At 49.6% G+C, this 18,799-nt stretch overlaps 2 protein-coding genes across 2 annotated transcripts; one reads left to right on the top strand and one right to left on the bottom strand.

Annotated features, from left to right (window-relative positions):
- Window positions 1-2,295: 2,295 nt before the first annotated feature.
- On the bottom strand, window positions 2,296-13,670 carry LOC134806168 (cyclin-dependent kinase 2-like). The gene is made up of 6 exons (XM_063779458.1): window positions 13,484-13,670; window positions 10,882-11,077; window positions 9,998-10,168; window positions 9,594-9,695; window positions 7,012-7,235; window positions 2,296-2,513 (listed from the first exon to the last, which is right to left on the bottom strand). The coding sequence occupies exons 1-6, from the start codon at window positions 13,597-13,599 to the stop codon at window positions 2,378-2,380; spliced, it is 945 nt and encodes a 314-aa protein (XP_063635528.1). The 5' UTR covers window positions 13,600-13,670; the 3' UTR covers window positions 2,296-2,377.
- Window positions 13,671-14,170: 500 nt separating this feature from the next.
- LOC134806144 (ATP synthase mitochondrial F1 complex assembly factor 1) lies at window positions 14,171-17,395 on the top strand. Its single transcript, XM_063779427.1, has 4 exons — window positions 14,171-14,594; window positions 14,679-15,000; window positions 15,693-15,788; window positions 17,135-17,395. Exons 1-4 carry the CDS (start codon window positions 14,323-14,325, stop codon window positions 17,303-17,305), a joined length of 861 nt encoding a protein of 286 aa, XP_063635497.1. The 5' UTR covers window positions 14,171-14,322; the 3' UTR covers window positions 17,306-17,395.
- The last annotated feature ends 1,404 nt before the right edge of the window (window positions 17,396-18,799 follow it).

Below are 18,799 nucleotides of genomic sequence, written 5' to 3'. Positions count from 1 at the left end.
CTATAAAGGAGAGGACAGACGTCTCATTGTCCCGGCTGAGATGGAAAGAGAGATAATCAAGAGGGCTCATGATCAAGGTCATTTCTCTAAAAAGAAGATGATGGAATTAATAAGTAAGGATTACTATATTGAAAACTTAGAAAACAAGATTGAAAAACACATTGTGTCATGTGTCCCTTGTCTACTCGCCGACAAGAAAAGTGGTAAACAAGAAAGTTTCCTACACAGCATTGAGAAAGATGAGATACCCCTTTTTACACTGCACGCTGACCACATAGGACCCATGACGGAGACTAAAAAGCTATACAACCACATACTGACTATTGTGGACGCTTTCACCAAATTTGTATGGTTGTTTCCAGTAAAAAGCACTACAAGCCGAGAGACTATTGACAAGTTGAGGATTCACCAGCAATGTTTTGGAAATCCAGCAGGAATAATAACTGACCGAGGTACTGCTTTCACAAGCAAAGAGTTTGAAGAGTACTGCACGGAAGAAGGCATAGAGCATATAAAGATAACCACAGGGGTTCCCAGGTCAAACGGTCAATGCGAGATTATTCATAAGACGCTGACCTCAATACTGACCAAACTATGCATAGAAAATCCGACACAGTGGTATCGACATGTCAGTCAAGTACAAAGATGTATAAATAGTACCTACCAGCGCAGTATAAATACGTCACCATTCGAGCTACTTATAGGCGCTAAAATGAAGCTTAAAGAAGACATGGAGATTTATGAGTTACTAGAACAAGAAAACAGAGACTGCTATGTTATAGCTAGAGAAGAGAACAGAAGGAAGGCGAAAGAACAAATACTAAAGGTACAAGAAGAGAACAGGCGTACGTTTAACAGGAAAAGGAAGGAAAGTACCAAGTATAAGGAAGGTGATCTGGTTGCAATAAAAAGAACCCAATTTGGAGTTGGAATGAAGTTGAAGCCTAAATACCTAGGTCCGTACCGAGTCACGAAAGTTACAGGACGGGATCGGTATCAAGTACAGAAGGTCGATGATTCCACCGAAGGGTCCAGGAACACCACCACCTCCTGTGATCATATGAAACAATGGCCTGTGAACACGGATTGATGAGGCAGGTAATGAAACTGCTTTTCTATTTTATTTTATTTTTTTTTGTTGTTTGTTAGGTGAGAATCACATTTGTCCTTTCCCTAAGTCATGTTGTGTAACCATACAATGTTATACTCCTAAAGATGTTATTTTAGATATGCTAATAATAAGACTTATTTACCTAATTAAGATTTTGTTGTCATTAAACATATGGTCTGAAAATAGCTGTGACTAGATTATGTAAGTTGTTACCAACTGTTCTAAAAGATGTTTAGTTATGTTTAGTAAATCAACCCTATTCTATGATGTTAAATTCATTAATTCAGCTATGCTTACTTCAGAACCTACATGTTATGTTTGTGTACTAACTGTAATACTGTAATGTGAGACTGAGAGACCAGTCTATATTTCAGGAACGGCCGACTGTAGGATTGAGTGAAATGGAACGTTTTGTGTATGAGTGAGACAGAATGAAGATCATGTCAACAAGTATGAAAGGGATAGCATGAGTGAGTTAAGTCGTTTTAGTTATAAGGTGCAGGCCGTCCGCCATTGGGATATGTTTGGAAAAGCTAACACACAAGACGTGCCGCTATGTTACATTTTGATATTTCTTTAAATACTTCTTTTAAATATATAAAGTTCAGTAAAAAGTGAGTTTTAGTTTCGCATCCACTTCCTACAATTTTTTAATTTCCTTTAATTTTTTAAACCTCATATAACTTTTGGACTAATAATTTTACGTATTCTTCGGAATTATTGAAGCCAAATATATGTGCCACAAATATAAGAAATAAAAAGTTAATTTTATTAAGAAGTTACGTTTTTATTGGGACTTAAGTAAAAAAGTGCCCATTGCTCCCCTACCTCCCCTAGTCGCTATTATATTATTATACGTTATCAGTCAAATTTGCGTCATCGCCGACACTGAACAATTCAATAGCGAGATCATCCTAAATCTAAATTTAAGAGTTGGGAGTCAAAAATGGACACCCATATTGTCTCACTGAAAGTTAATAAGTAAATTTTTGTAGTAATATAATAACGATCAGAAAATATAATTAATTCCTGTTTTTATATTCCAGATACTAACATGACAATTCAGTTAGCCCATTTGCTACTTACCTATTCTATTTGGTACCTGGAATATAAATAAAAATATAGTTTAAGAGCTATTTAGGTTAAAATATTGCGTCATTTTTCATTTAAACAATCATGCGGGTCATTCGTCGCTATTCCAATTTCATTCCACATCAGTCTGTCGAGCGGAGTGGACGTCTCTTGTGTGTTTGGCGACGAGGTTGGTTACAGATCGAGGTCGGCGGCGGGGCGAGACGTGGAGGCGGCCGACAGCGGGACGTCGGGGGGTGTGAGTCGGGCGTCTTGCAGGAACGGGTGCTGGAGGGCGGCACGCGCGGACAGACGTTCTGCGGGCTCGTATCTGAAAGTAGGTTATAATTAAGTGGTATTTCAAAAGGACAACATAGTGTGGTAAATAACTAGCAAAGTGTGAAGTTTAACACTTGCAATCCAGTTGATATATCTTGTTATTTTACCTCAGCAGCGCATCCAGCAGGTCAGCAGCGTGCGGCACGAGCTGCGCGGCGAGGGGCAGCAGGTCGCGGGGAGGGCGGGGCGGCCAGCGCGTGAAGGCGGCGCGGTATTAGTCGGGCAGGGGGAGGGGGACAGTACCTCAGCAGCGCGTCCAGCAGGTCAGCAGCGTGCGGCACGAGCTGCGCGGCAAGGGGCAGCAGGTCGCGGGGAGGGCGGGGCGGCCAGCGCGGGAAGGCGGCGCGGTAGTCGGGCAGGGGGAGGGGGACAGTACCTCAGCAGCGCGTCCAGCAGGTCAGCAGCGTGCGGCACGAGCTGCGCGGCGTGGGGCAGCAGGGCGGGGGGCGGGCGGGGCGGCCAGCGCGGGAAGGCGGCGCGGTAGTCGGGCAGGGGGAGGGGGACAGTACCTCAGCAGCGCGTCCAGCAGGTCAGCAGCGTGCGGCACGAGCTGCGCGGCGAGGGGCAGCAGGTCGCGGGGAGGGCGGGGCGGCCAGCGCGAGAAGGCGGCGCGGTAGTCGGGCAGGGGGAGGGGGACAGTACCTCAGCAGCGCGTCCAGCAGGTCAGCAGCGTGCGGCACGAGCTGCGCGGCGAGGGGCAGCAGGTCGCGGGGCGGGCGGGGCGGCCAGCGCGGGAAGGCGGCGCGGTAGTCGGGCAGGGGGAGGAGGACAGTACCTCAGCAGCGCGTCCAGCAGGTCAGCAGCGTGCGGCACGAGCTGCGCGGCGAGGGGCAGCAGGTCGCGGGGCGGGCGGGGCGGCCAGCGCGGGAAGGCGGCGCGGTAGTCGGGCAGGGGGAGGGGGACAGTACCTCAGCAGCGCGTCCAGCAGGTCAGCAGCGTGCGGCACGAGCTGCGCGGCGAGGGGCAGCTGGTCGCGGGGCGGGCGGGGCGGCCAGCGCGGGAAGGCGGCGCGGTAGTCGGGCAGGGGGAGGAGGACAGTACCTCAGCAGCGCGTCCAGCAGGTCAGCAGCGTGCGGCACGAGCTGCGCGGCGAGGGGCAGCAGGTCGCGGGGCGGGCGGGGCGGCCAGCGCGGGAAGGCGGCGCGGTAGTCGGGCAGGGGGAGGAGGACAGTACCTCAGCAGCGCGTCCAGCAGGTCAGCAGCGTGCGGCACGAGCTGCGCGGCGAGGGGCAGCAGGACGCGGGGCGGGCGGGGCGGCCAGCGCGGGAAGGCGGCGCGGTAGTCGGGCAGGGGGAGGGGGACAGTACCTCAGCAGCGCGTCCAGCAGGTCAGCAGCGTGCGGCACGAGCTGCGCGGCGAGGGGCAGCAGGTCGCGGGGAGGGCGGGGCGGCCAGCGCGAGAAGGCGGCGCGGTAGTCGGGCAGGGGGAGGGGGACAGTACCTCAGCAGCGCGTCCAGCAGGTCAGCAGCGTGCGGCACGAGCTGCGCGGCGAGGGGCAGCAGGTCGCGGGGCGGGCGGGGCGGCCAGCGCGGGAAGGCGGCGCGGTAGTCGGGCAGGGGGAGGGGGACAGTACCTCAGCAGCGCGTCCAGCAGGTCAGCAGCGTGCGGCACGAGCTGCGCGGCGAGGGGCAGCAGGTCGCGGGGCGGGCGGGGCGGCCAGCGCGGGAAGGCGGCGCGGTAGTCGGGCAGGGGGAGGGGGACAGTACCTCAGCAGCGCGTCCAGCAGGTCAGCAGCGTGCGGCACGAGCTGCGCGGCGAGGGGCAGCAGGTCGCGGGGCGGGCGGGGCGGCCAGCGCGGGAAGGCGGCGCGGTAGTCGGGCAGGGGGAGGGGGACAGTACCTCAGCAGCGCGTCCAGCAGGTCAGCAGCGTGCGGCACGAGCTGCGCGGCGAGGGGCAGCAGGTCGCGGGGCGGGCGGGGCGGCCAGCGCGGGAAGGCGGCGCGGTAGTCGGGCAGGGGGAGGGGGACAGTACCTCAGCAGCGCGTCCAGCAGGTCAGCAGCGTGCGGCACGAGCTGCGCGGCGAGGGGCAGCAGGTCGCGGGGCGGCCAGCGCGGGAAGGCGGCGCGGTAGTCGGGCAGGGGGAGGGGGACAGTACCTCAGCAGCGCGTCCAGCAGGTCAGCAGCGTGCGGCACGAGCTGCGCGGCGAGGGGCAGCAGGTCGCGGGGCGGGCGGGGCGGCCAGCGCGGGAAGGCGGCGCGGTAGTCGGGCAGGGGGAGGGGGACAGTACCTCAGCAGCGCGTCCAGCAGGTCAGCAGCGTGCGGCACGAGCTGCGCGGCGAGGGGCAGCAGGTCGCGGGGCGGGCGGGGCGGCCAGCGCGGGAAGGCGGCGCGGTAGTCGGGCAGGGGGAGGGGGACAGTACCTCAGCAGCGCGTCCAGCAGGTCAGCAGCGTGCGGCACGAGCTGCGCGGCGAGGGGCAGCAGGTCGCGGGGCGGGCGGGGCGGCCAGCGCGGGAAGGCGGCGCGGTAGTCGGGCAGGGGGAGGGGGACAGTACCTCAGCAGCGCGTCCAGCAGGTCAGCAGCGTGCGGCACGAGCTGCGCGGCGAGGGGCAGCAGGTCGCGGGGCGGGCGGGGCGGCCAGCGCGGGAAGGCGGCGCGGTAGTCGGGCAGGGGGAGGGGGACAGTACCTCAGCAGCGCGTCCAGCAGGTCAGCAGCGTGCGGCACGAGCTGCGCGGCGAGGGGCAGCAGGTCGCGGGGCGGGCGGGGCGGCCAGCGCGGGAAGGCGGCGCGGTAGTCGGGCAGGGGGAGGGGGACAGTACCTCAGCAGCGCGTCCAGCAGGTCAGCAGCGTGCGGCACGAGCTGCGCGGCGAGGGGCAGCAGGTCGCGGGGCGGGCGGGGCGGCCAGCGCGGGAAGGCGGCGTGGTAGTCGGGCAGGGGGAGGGGGACAGTACCTCAGCAGCGCGTCCAGCAGGTCAGCAGCGTGCGGCACGAGCTGCGCGGCGAGGGGCAGCAGGTCGCGGGGCGGGCGGGGCGGCCAGCGCGGGAAGGCGGCGCGGTAGTCGGGCAGGGGGAGGGGGACAGTACCTCAGCAGCGCGTCCAGCAGGTCAGCAGCGTGCGGCACGAGCTGCGCGGCGAGGGGCAGCAGGTCGCGGGGCGGGCGGGGCGGCCAGCGCGGGAAGGCGGCGCGGTAGTCGGGCAGGGGGAGGGGGACAGTACCTCAGCAGCGCGTCCAGCAGGTCAGCAGCGTGCGGCACGAGCTGCGCGGCGAGGGGCAGCAGGTCGCGGGGCGGGCGGGGCGGCCAGCGCGGGAAGGCGGCGCGGTAGTCGGGCAGGGGGAGGGGGACAGTACCTCAGCAGCGCGTCCAGCAGGTCAGCAGCGTGCGGCACGAGCTGCGCGGCGAGGGGCAGCAGGTCGCGGGGCGGGCGGGGCGGCCAGCGCGGGAAGGCGGCGCGGTAGTCGGGCAGGGGGAGGGGGACAGTACCTCAGCAGCGCGTCCAGCAGGTCAGCAGCGTGCGGCACGAGCTGCGCGGCGAGGGGCAGCAGGTCGCGGGGCGGGCGGGGCGGCCAGCGCGGGAAGGCGGCGCGGTAGTCGGGCAGGGGGAGGGGGACAGTACCTCAGCAGCGCGTCCAGCAGGTCAGCAGCGTGCGGCACGAGCTGCGCGGCGAGGGGCAGCAGGTCGCGGGGCGGGCGGGGCGGCCAGCGCGGGAAGGCGGCGCGGTAGTCGGGCAGGGGGAGGGGGACAGTACCTCAGCAGCGCGTCCAGCAGGTCAGCAGCGTGCGGCACGAGCTGCGCGGCGAGGGGCAGCAGGTCGCGGGGCGGGCGGGGCGGCCAGCGCGGGAAGGCGGCGCGGTAGTCGGGCAGGGGGAGGGGGACAGTACCTCAGCAGCGCGTCCAGCAGGTCAGCAGCGTGCGGCACGAGCTGCGCGGCGAGGGGCAGCAGGTCGCGGGGCGGGCGGGGCGGCCAGCGCGGGAAGGCGGCGCGGTAGTCGGGCAGGGGGAGGGGGACAGTACCTCAGCAGCGCGTCCAGCAGGTCAGCAGCGTGCGGCACGAGCTGCGCGGCGAGGGGCAGCAGGTCGCGGGGCGGGCGGGGCGGCCAGCGCGGGAAGGCGGCGCGGTAGTCGGGCAGGGGGAGGGGGACAGTACCTCAGCAGCGCGTCCAGCAGGTCAGCAGCGTGCGGCACGAGCTGCGCGGCGAGGGGCAGCAGGTCGCGGGGCGGGCGGGGCGGCCAGCGCGGGAAGGCGGCGCGGTAGTCGGGCAGGGGGAGGGGGACAGTACCTCAGCAGCGCGTCCAGCAGGTCAGCAGCGTGCGGCACGAGCTGCGCGGCGAGGGGCAGCAGGTCGCGGGGCGGGCGGGGCGGCCAGCGCGGGAAGGCGGCGCGGTAGTCGGGCAGGGGGAGGGGGACAGTACCTCAGCAGCGCGTCCAGCAGGTCAGCAGCGTGCGGCACGAGCTGCGCGGCGAGGGGCAGCAGGTCGCGGGGCGGGCGGGGCGGCCAGCGCGGGAAGGCGGCGCGGTAGTCGGGCAGGGGGAGGGGGACAGTACCTCAGCAGCGCGTCCAGCAGGTCAGCAGCGTGCGGCACGAGCTGCGCGGCGAGGGGCAGCAGGTCGCGGGGCGGGCGGGGCGGCCAGCGCGGGAAGGCGGCGCGGTAGTCGGGCAGGCGCCGCGCGCGCGCCCACAGCGCGCCGCCCGGGGTGCCCAGCGCGCGGAACACGCGGAACAGCTGGTCGATCTCGCTGTCACCGGGGAACAGCGTGCGACCGCTCATCTGACATTTAACATATCACAAGAAACTGTAGACAATGGTGGCCTCATCCGTGGCGGTCCGGGCCAGAATTTCGCTTTTAATATTCAACTTTTTTTCTGTTTTGTTCCGATTGCATTAAAAAACGATGCATGCGATGCAAAATTTTCACAAATTTAAAACCTTTAGCGACTATTTACCATCTACATACAAAAAAAACAACCTTCTTCTTCTGCTTCTTCTTCTGCCATGCCTTATCCCTTTATTTGGGGTCGGCCCTCCTCGTTTTACGGCGCCAAGACAGTCGGTCTTGGGTTGTCTGCTTGTCCAGTTGAGCTCGTTCTATATCCTTAGCAACGGTTGTCCACCACGTGGCGGGCGGTCGCCCTCTACCTCTCTTTTTATCCGGGATAGCCAGGGCCTTCTTTACAGCGTTGTTTTCGTCTCGTCGCATTACATGACCGTACCATCGCATACGACTTTCCATCATCTTATCCACTATGGGAGCAACTTTAAAAGAACCTCGGATATATTCATTCCGCACTCTGTCCAATCTTGTTACTCCGGCTGCCCACCTTAGCATTCTCATTTCAGTCGTGTGCATCTTTTGTTCATGTTGCTTTTTGACGGCCCAGCACTCGCTACCATACATCATGGCTGGTCTTACTGCCGTTTTGTAGACTTTGCCCTTCAGCCGGATCGGCATTTTGGCATCACACAACACACCTGTAAGGGTTCTCCATTTTAGCCAGGCTGCATTTGTTCTATGGGTAGCGTCCGCATCGATGCTGGCATCAGAGCTTAGCATCGATCCCAGATACTTAAATTGATGTACTTTCGGTAATGGCTGTCCGTCAATTGAAATGGCTATATCAGATGATGGTCCATCTTGGAATTTGCAATGCAGGTACTCTGTTTTGTTTCTGCTAATGCGGAGGCCATTATTCTCTAGCGCTTGTTTCCAGTCCTGCAAGGTGTTCTGCAGGTTCTTTCCGCATTTATCGGCTATAACTATATCGTCAGCATATAATAAGCACCATGGGAGGGCTGATTGGACGTGCTTGGTGAGGTAGTCCATTGACAGGTTGAATAGGAGTGGACTTAGAGCCGAGCCCTGATGCACTCCAACTCTGACTTCAAATGGCTTACTAACACCAGCCACACTTCTCACTTGTGTACTGATGCGGTCGTACATATCTTCTACCAGACAGATGTAGTATTCTGGTATTTCTTGTGCCCTCATAGCTTGCCATACTAATCTACGCGGTATTCTGTCAAAAGCCTTCTCGAGGTCTATGAACACGATGTGAAGGTCCTGTTTGCTAGCACGCTGCTTTTCCATGAGAATTCTTACAGTTTGTATCGCATCAGTCGTGGATCTTCCTGGAGTGAAACCGTATTGATTTTCAGATATAGATATCAGTCGGCTAAGGCGATTATTGAGGATGCGTTCCCAGATTTTGAGTGTATGGGATGTGAGCTTGATACCCCTGTAATTTCCGCAGTCACTAACGTCGCCTTTGTTTTTATAGTATGGTACTATATAGCTACATCGCCATGACTCGGGGATTTTATTGGAGATTAGGATTGCATTAAAGAGTTTTGTTAGCCATTCTATTGCAACAGGTCCCAGCATTTTCCAGAGATCTGCGGGAATGTTGTCAGGGCCCACTGCCTTATGGTTCTTCATCCTGCTAACCGCTGACCTAACCTCATCTATACTGATCTTGTGTAAGGGCCCAGCTATTTTTGGAATGTCCTCAAGCGGTTGGCTCGGGAACTCTTCATTTAGTAGTTTTTGATAGTATTGAGTCCAACGATCTTTGATTTTATAGTCGTCCGTTAATAAAACTCCTTTATCATCTTTGATATATTTATTAATTTTTATGTCCTGGCCTGCTTTGTGTCGATTTCTTGCCAGCTTAAATATTTCTTTGTCATTTACAGCGTGTTCTAATTTAGAGTAGAAGACTTCCCGTGATTGTGCCCTGTTTTGTGCCACTTTACGCTTAGCCGACTTTTTGGATATTTTGTATTTCTCATGGTCTTCAATTAGCCCTGTTTCTTGCCATTGCTTGAAGCTCTCTTTTTTGGATCTCAGATAGCCTTTAACCTCTTCAGTCCACCATGTGGGGTCTTTATTGTCATTGAGTCTACCTTTTGATATTCCGAGCGCTACTCCGGCTTCTTTTTTACAGAAAATTTCGAATTTAGACCACATATCCTCTGCGCTGGTGGTGTTATTGTCGTCGTCCATATCGTACGTACCGTACGTCCATACCGTACGTCCGTATCGTCGTACAAAAAAAACAACCTTCAAATGGACATTTCTAAGACATACTTCTTTATTTTCATCTCATAAACGTAACCAACTAGTCTCACCATTTCAGCATAGATGCAACCGAGGCTCCACACGTCGACGGCGGTGGAGTAAAACTTAGCACCCAGCAGGATCTCGGGCGCTCGATACCATAGCGTCACCACCTACGCACACGCATCATTTCATCAGACTAATAACTTATTAGCAGCGGTCTTATTAGTAATACAGGGTGGCTAAAAAAAACTGCATTCCCGTGGCCAAGGGGGTTTTGGGATTATTATACTGAGTAACTTTTAGTATGGGACCAACCCCGAAATCGCGAACAAAAAATTTGGCCGTTTCATACATTTTGGCTAGTCCAGTTTCTATGAGGGTAAATTTTTTTTTCGCTATTATAATGCGGCCGGCTGTGTCCACGAGGTTTTGTGGCTTCAGGCCTCAGTGGAGTAGGCTAGACTAAACGTACCTCGTGTGTATAGGCCCGGACAGGAAGAGCAAAGGCACGCGCGAGGCCGAAATCCGCGAGCTTGATGCGTCCCGCCGTGTCCACGAGAAGGTTTTGTGGCTTAAGGTCTCGGTGGAGGACGCGCGCGGCGTGGCAGTACGCGAGGCCTGCGGCTAGTTGTCGCACGTAGCTCTGAACATATAAATTATAAATATTTATCAATTAGAAAGAAAGAAAGAAAGAAAATACATTTATTTACGTCAACCAACCAGTTAAATTACAAATTTTATATAGACACATAGACGTTAAATAGGACCCCCCACTCAGCGTAATTAGTTATGTTATGGATCTTAGTTTCCTGCTACTAAAAGTTGCTAAAAGTTACTAAAAGTTGCCTGGGGCGATATCATGGTCGCTTTTTTATCACTTGTCATGCCATGCGTCACTTTCGCACTGACATATTTGTTAGAACGTGAGAGGCATGGTGACAAAAATGATAAAGAGCCGACCATGTTAGCCCTACTGGAAGAGATCGGGATTTTTAGCGATAAAGCCACCTGCAGCTAGGTTGTTATTTAAATTTTAATGTTCTTGTCTGTACAATTTCTTTATAATTTTGCAATGTTTGTAATTTTTCAAAACCTGAATAAACATGATAAAGCTTAATACACACACACGGCGGCAGTGTGAATGCTCGGCGGCGGGTCCTACATAGTCTGTCTGTGTAACTATAAGTACCACCACGCTCCGCAATTGTTGCGCCATTTAGGGTCCTAGCTAAATTGATTGTTCAATACTTACGCTATAGAATTTCCAATTTAGCAAGAACCATCCTGAGTGGTGACTGTACCTTAATGAACACGATGCACGAAATATTCAGCGCATTTAGTTTAGCGTCACAATACCTTGACAAGCTCAGGGCGCAGAGGGCCCCTCGTAAGGTCCATAAGCCGCTTGAGGTCCATGTGCATGTACTCAAACACGAGAAACAGCTTCCTATCTGCCAGCAGCACGTCGAGCAGCCGGACCACGCCTTCATGACGGAGCGTGCGCAGCACAGAGATCTCGCGCAAGGCTGTGGAGGGCACGCCCTCGGGCTCACTGGGAAAAGTTAAAAATATAGTGCAAAACGGAAATAGTGCTTGCGTCAAACCAGTACATGAAATGCTAAATTGAAAAAGCTTGCCTCAAGCACAGAATAAATAATAGTACTACAAAATAGGCGCAAGTCGTCGAGTTACGGAAAATCGCCTGAACTATAATACAATACAATAGTACAACAAAACCGAAGTTTGTTAGTGATTCATGCTATCCCTTTCTAATGTATGGCACTATCCCTTTTGGCTATTTAGGGTTGTCAAAATTGAAGTCTTATCTGTGGTTGTGAATGCGAAAGCACAGAATAAATAATAGTACTATTGTACAGAAAGGAAACTTCCTACAAAACCAAAGTTTGACAGCGATTCAGGGTCGAATCATGCTATCCCTTTCTAATATATGGCACTATCCCTTTCGGCTATTTAGGGTTGTCAAAATTCAAGTGATTATCTTATCTGTGGTCGTGCACGCAAAAGGAAGTCAAGTGGTGCCAACCCTAATAATTGCTCGGAGCAATGCTGAGCCGAGCGGAGCCGAGCGGAGCCGAGTTTGGCTGAAGTCAGGAGTTTCGCACCCCTGGCGAAAGGACATCCAGTGGTGCCAATGTCAACCCTAATAATTGATCGGAGCAATGCTGTGCCGAATGGAGGCAAAAGACACTCCTGAGTCTCCACACTGCCTCAAGGCAGATTTGAATATATATATATAATTTGAGCTAGCCAGGGGTTCCAAAACTGTGCACTGTACACAGTAAAGAGGGGCAATCCTCCTCACCATATTACCTATCTATTTCAAACGCACGCCTAGCTATGTTAGGGCGCCGAGATTAAATTTTAAACATGAAAGTGCACCTACTTAAAAAGATTTGGAAACCCCTGGGCTAGTCTGATTTATAAAGATGTGCCAACTGGACCAGACAGAACTAGTCTTTAATGATTGTTCATACTGACTGAGATGCAGCCTAAACACACAAAAAATAATTGCTGGATCATTCAATGAAATCATCAAAAAATATTGATGATTTACTTACACCATTAGTGATCATCACTACAGGAAACTGCCATGCAGAGCAGTGGCGGATCTAGAATTTTGGTTTGGGAAGGGCTTGAAAAGGTGTAGGCTAATCTTTACTTTATGGACCGTCGATTTGGAGGGTGTGTTGGGTATGGGGGGGTAGAGGGTCCAAAGGGCTACCCCCCAGTCCAACCCCCATGGCGCGCAACCCCATGGTTATGGAGATACCCATGGTTAAAATTTGTATGAAATTACTATGAAATAAAGGAGAAATGTCATAGCAGATGTCGATAGGTGCCGTTTTGTGTTAATTTATATTACCTTTGATACCACACCACCATCCTCAAGGTCACCAAAATCTCAAGGTCACGTAATTTATGGTCACCAAAATCTTTGGTCACCAGAATCTCAAGGTCACCAAAATCTTTGGTCACCAGAATCTCAAGGTCACCAAAATCTTTGGTCACCAGAATCTCAAGGTACCCAAAAGGTCAAGGTCACTTAAAACCGAATCAGAGCACCCCACTATCCACGTGGTCTTGTCTGTCCTACCCCTAGAGAGCAATTCCAAAAACGGAGGCACGGAGGGAGGGCAGCCCTCGCCCGCCGTGACGGAGCGCGGGAACGAGCGAGGCGAGCGGCTGAGGCTGTACCAGTAAGCCGAAGCTGCGGAGCCGAGTGTAGTGAGCGTGCTTTGTCACGCGAGGGCGGAAGGGCTGCTCTCCGCAGCGCCGTAGCTAACCCAGATCCACCAGCTTCACCGCCCCCCCTCACCCCGCACCCCCTCCCCCTTCAAATTTTGCTGTAATCCCTTATTTCATAGTAATTCCATACAAACTTTAACCATGGATAACTCCATAACCATGGGGTTCCGCACCATGGGGGTTGGACTGGGGGGTAGCCCTCTACCCCCCCTCCCCCTCCCCACCCCAAAAATCGACGGTCCATAAAGTAAAGATTTACCAAGGTGTAGATCCAAACTCTACATTTGTTATGAAGGGACTTAGATGGTTTAGGGGAAGGGGCTTGAGTGCTAGCACACTCAATTACAACTCATTCAATTGTTTACTGAATTCTTATGCTATAAACTCATTAAAATTTGTTTTCAATTTGTTGTGTTAAACATGTATAACAGCAAATTGAAAACATTTTTAGTGTCTGATTTATTCCATGCAGACAACATGCAGACTTCTTTTACACAGATCCAATATTATTTAGGTTAGTCAATTTGTGATTGTGCGGACACAATCAACAGTTAGTATATAAAAATCCGAACTCATTCCATCAGTAAAGACTTATCATTTTCGTATATTCATCGTAAAAAGCCTATAAATACATTGTCATGCAGTGTAAGCACAATAATCTATGAAGCTAATTTTTCGCGCCAAAACTTACTTTTCTAGTTTGATTTTCTTTAATGCGATTTCATTTCCAGTTTCTCGGTCTTTTGCTTTATACACAACTCCATATGTTCCTTCGCCGATTTTCTCTACTTTTGAAAACTTTTCCATTAAATCTACTAAAAAGCTACTTTTATAGAAATGTTGGATCGGGTTTACGTTTACTTTTTTTGACAGTTGAATTGTAAAATGCGTTTAGATATTGCTATTATTCGTGTTCTACTTTACATTTATTAGTAACCAACATATTACAGATAGTATTACTATTAGTGTGTAAGTAATTACTACTCTCGAACCGCTTGAATTAAATTGTAAGTATATTGTTAAATTAAAACATTCAACCCAGCCAACAGCAACAGCAGCTGCAATGAAAATCAAAATCACAATGAAATCACAGTAGCCATTAAAAAACAAATTAAAAGTTAAAACTGTCACTGTCAATATTAGGGGTCTACGTTCAGAAACCTCAATAATGTATTACTGCTATATAACAACGAAATCGTGTATAACATAACACGACCATTGTTTCATCGTCTGCACAATCAATCATAATAAAACACTTTCTACTTTATTTTTGCTTTTACAATTAGTATTCAAATTTATGCGTATAAAAATTAATAACTGTGAAAATATAAATCTCGTCTGGTGATAACCAAGTATCAGAACAGGTCTTTAGGTTATATGTTACTTGATGTTACCTAACCACTTATTTACCTATTTATAAATACAAATTGTTACAAAAAAATCGTAATGTTTTAGTAATACAATATAAAATCAGCCCACGATTCAACAAGAAGTAAGAGAAGCGCGTATAAGAGACAGGCGCACTTGGGAATGGATATCAGTCGTTTAGTGCAGCGCGTATCCGTGCTAGCTTTGAGATCGTCGGCAGTACGCCTAGATAGCTGCAGAAGTATATCCACATCGAATATCAGAATGGAGAAGGCAATGGAAAAACTACAGACCAACCCCTACTACGAGAAGTATGCAGACCGCATCGCGAGCCTGCAGAAAACTGATCCCAAGGAATTCCTGGAGCGTGTTGCGCGCACAGTGAGCCCGGAGCGCAAACCCAACGGCGCGGGCAAAGCCCCAGTGGATACTAGGTACTGAACACGCGTATGTAAAGGTATATATACTTTGGGATATTATAAAGTTCAAGTACATTTACAAACTATTATTATTTTCAGTCAATATTCTTCAGTGCTAAATCCTAAAGAAGCTTTACCAGAGGGCGTAGCTACAGAAGAAAAAAAGCTAGATGCTATATTTAAAACTGAGCTAGTGAAAGACAAAGATGCATCAGAGATTCAAGTTATCTGGCAAGAGTACCACAAGGACAAAGATGTGATCGCAGCAACAATTCCTGCTGATACATATACTGGCTTACGTGAGAATATGAAGCAGTTCCCGTCATTCCTGTTCCCGCTGCCTCGGGACCAGGGCTACGAGTTCATAGTTTGTCAAAGCTTTGGGCATTCTGTGCATTTTACTCCACTACTGGCATTCCAGGTTAGTTATTGTTTAGTTTTTTCTTCTTCTTCTTCCTCGCGCTATCCCGGCATTTTGCCACGGCTCATGGGAGCCCGGGTCTGCTTGACAACTAATCCCAAGAATTGACGTAGGCATAAGTTTTTACGAAAGCAACTGCCATCTGACCTTCCAACCCAGAGGGCAAACTAGGCCTTATTGGGATTAGTCCGGTTTCATCACGACATTTTCCTTCACTGAAAAGCGATTGGTAAATATCAAATGATTTCCTTCTTCTTCTTCAGCGTGTGTTCGCCCACCGTTGGGCATACGCCTCTCCAATCTCTCTCCATTTTGAGCGGTTGTTGGTCTCCCTTATCCAGACTAAATCAAATGATATTTTGTACATAAGTTCCGAAAAACTCATTGGTACAAGCCGGGGTTTGAACCCGCGACCTCCAATTGCAAGTTGCACGCTCTTGCTAGGCCACCAGCGCTTCTAATTTTGTTTAGTTTTTTAATAAAGGTAAATTTAAAATATCCACCTTGGGCAAGATTGCACTTGGGGTTCTGAGACACAAACCCACATTTTTAGTTTGTTGCTGAGTTGGTAGAGTCCAAAAAAAAATGTGGGCTGGGTGTGGGAGTGGGGTGGTGTCCCATGGCCCATTTCAAAAATTACAATTTGCATACAATATTTTTTTCATGAAACTGTACAAGTTTGCATTTTGCAGGTTCACAAAGAAAATGCTCCAGAATGTCTGACAATGGTCCACTACACTGAACTGAAGGACAAGGGTATTGTGTTGATGCGTGGCGAATATGACAAGGCAAGTGTAATATTTTACTCTGTATCACTGTTGGTTTTCACAATAAACAATAAATAAAAAAACCGGCCAAGTGCAAGTCGGACTCGCGTTTCTAGGGTTCCGTACATAAGTCTGACTCACGCTTGACTGCACATTTCTAATAGGTTTTCCTGTCATCTATAGGTAAAGAACTATTTTGTGTATTTTGTTCAAAATATTATACCCAGTAGTTTCGGAGATAAAGGGGGGGGGGTCATTTTTTGGCTATTTTATTTATTTATTTATTTATGTTATGGAGATCCAACAGCTATCTATACAGAGTATGCCAAATTAATAAGAGATGGAAAGCCAATTACAGGATCACACATGTAGCTACAGATTATTACATTTAAGTTTACTTAAATGAAAAGTGTCAACGCTCAGACACAGCAACACACAACATAAAGTTTTTTACAGTACCTACATATTAAGTACAATCCATAAATGACAATATTTTAAAACACCTACAATCAGAAATACAATAGAAAAGTAGCAAACAAAGATTGATTACACATGCTCAATCAAAACATTTTAGCGTCAAATAATGTTTAACCAAAGGTATCTTACAATTAAATATATCTATATCTAATTGGTTTGCCAGGTTGTTTAAAGCTCTACTCGCACGCGACAAGAAACTATTCTGTCTGTATTTGGACGATGAAAATTTAATGGAAATAGGAGGATAATACCTTTTACAACGAGTGGGAGTATTAAAAGAGAGATTGGAAAGTAGTTCAGGACTATCCACCAAACCAGTAGTGATACTAAGTAAATAACTTATGTCAGCTATTTCCCGCCGTTTTTGAAGTGGTACAAAGTGATGTCTTTTACAAATAGATAGATAGTTAGAGGAGCTATAAGGAGATTTAATTTTGAAACACAGAAATTTAATGAATTTACGTTGAATACGTTCTATTCTTTCTTAAATAACTTCGAACATATGTATTTTAAAATTATAAAAAAAACATGTCCATCTTTGGGTCACTAATTTATATATGTGTACCAAATTTCAACTTAATTGGTCCAGTAGTTTCCGAGAAAATAGGCTGTGACAGACGCACTGACAGACAGACGCACGAGTGATCCTATAAGGGTTCCGTTTTTTCCTTTTGAGGTACGGAACGCTAAAAAGAAATATCAATAATTTGCAAACAGTATGTTGCTACCATTGTCGGCCTTTAAGATGGAGGTACACTCTTTTCTTGAACATTTAAATGTTGTATTGGTTTCGCGGTTCATATGTTGAGCTAAACATCTGCAGTGTAGAGATTTCAAATACTTTGCAGTGGCAAGTGGCAATAAGTTAACTGATCTTTTGTTTATTACAGAATGTGCTAAGCGGGCGCGAGGCACTGTGTCTGGCTAACCAGTTCCAGTTATACTATGGTGCCAGTGCAGAACCAGCACGCCGTGAGCTCCTGCAGTGCTTCACCACCAGCCCTGACAATTTCAAACACATGGACCTCATTGCACAGCTGGAAAATATTTCCCTTGTCTAGATTCACCTGCTGGAAAACCAAGATTTGTGATTATGAATATAAAATTAAACCTAGAAAATATTATAAATAAAGAACAGATTTAATACATGCTTTTATTGATTTAATTTGTGAGGAAAAAATGTATATTCTGGAGTATCCTGTATGATGGAAGGTGGCTCGCGAGGCGAGGGTGGTGGCGGTGGGGACGAGGTCTCCGTTAGAGATGACTGGGAGCCCTGGGAGGGCAGTGCAGGTGATGCAAGGGATGCCAAAGACGTGACAGTGCTGCACCGCTTCAGGTAGTCAATGGGATTCTCAAGGATGGGTTCATGCATATTCAAGTTTGGACTAGTCTGCTCCTTCTCAATAACACGCCGCCGCTCTTCCAAGTACATATTTTGCAGCATGGCCTTAGGCTTCCGCATCGGGTCTTCTGCGAGTAGCGAAGGAGTGTGCATTTGCACATACATTGGAATTTCTTTTATGAATTGTATGTACTTTCTATAAGCATAATCTTCTTGCAGCTGAGGTACTGGACTACTGGATAACACGCGATTTGGGGAAGGGCCTTCCACTGAAACGTTATCGTTCGAAGCATCACTGATGCGGTCCATTTCAAATATAACCGAATTTATACAATTTTCCTTTGCACTATTCCCGCTATCCTCGTCGGAAAACATATTAGTACTATTGTTATGAACATTATTCAAATGAGTTTTCACAATGTCGTTGGCGGTAGTTTGAGGATTCAAAGTATATTTGCCTCTAACTATGTTGTTAATGTTTATAATTCCTGGTTCATGTCTGATTTCTGCTAACAGTGGCCGAGTTATTGTTTCGGATCGAACGGCCTTAGGGAAAAGCGCTAAAGTGAGGCGATTAGCTGTAATAAAGTTATTATGAGATGTTTGTTCCGTCTTTTTGGGCGCATTGTTAATTTTATTCTCGAGATCTGTATTCTTAATAGTACTGCTTGTGTTGCTACGAGATTTTTTTCTAATTTCATTTAAACACCTTCGAGTTTTGCGTTTCTTACGCTTTAAGATATGACAAGTATCTTCCATAATAATTTTAAAACTGTATTAAAACAATGGAAAAAATAAACGCACAGCACAGCAAAAACCGATCCCACAGGCTCCGAGTTCAGCGCGACAAAAATGTTTTCAAAATGCAAAATGCCGCCCTGACGTTCAAGGACGTGCTTGTGTGATCATTATCGTCGCGTTCAATTTTGTCACAATTATTTTATTTATAATAAGTAAAAATCATTAGATAGTAATAAAAGTTAGTACATATATTGCAAATTCATTTATTTAATATTTGAGCAAAATAACTCGCATTGTATAAAATTCAAGATAAACAACATTTGAACAATAATTTTATCAATTTTCATAAAACACCTTCAGGCTGTCATTTTCTGTCAAGTCAACAAATGTCATATTCTGGCGATAAATTGAGAGGTCCTTGTACCTCTTATCTGCAGAATTAATAACAGTTTATTCTAAAGACGATGTT

Source organism: Cydia splendana, chromosome 2 (genome assembly GCF_910591565.1).
Source record: "Cydia splendana chromosome 2, ilCydSple1.2, whole genome shotgun sequence".
NCBI lineage: Eukaryota > Metazoa > Arthropoda > Insecta > Lepidoptera > Tortricidae > Cydia > Cydia splendana.
This window is presented reverse-complemented; position numbering and strand designations above follow the sequence as displayed.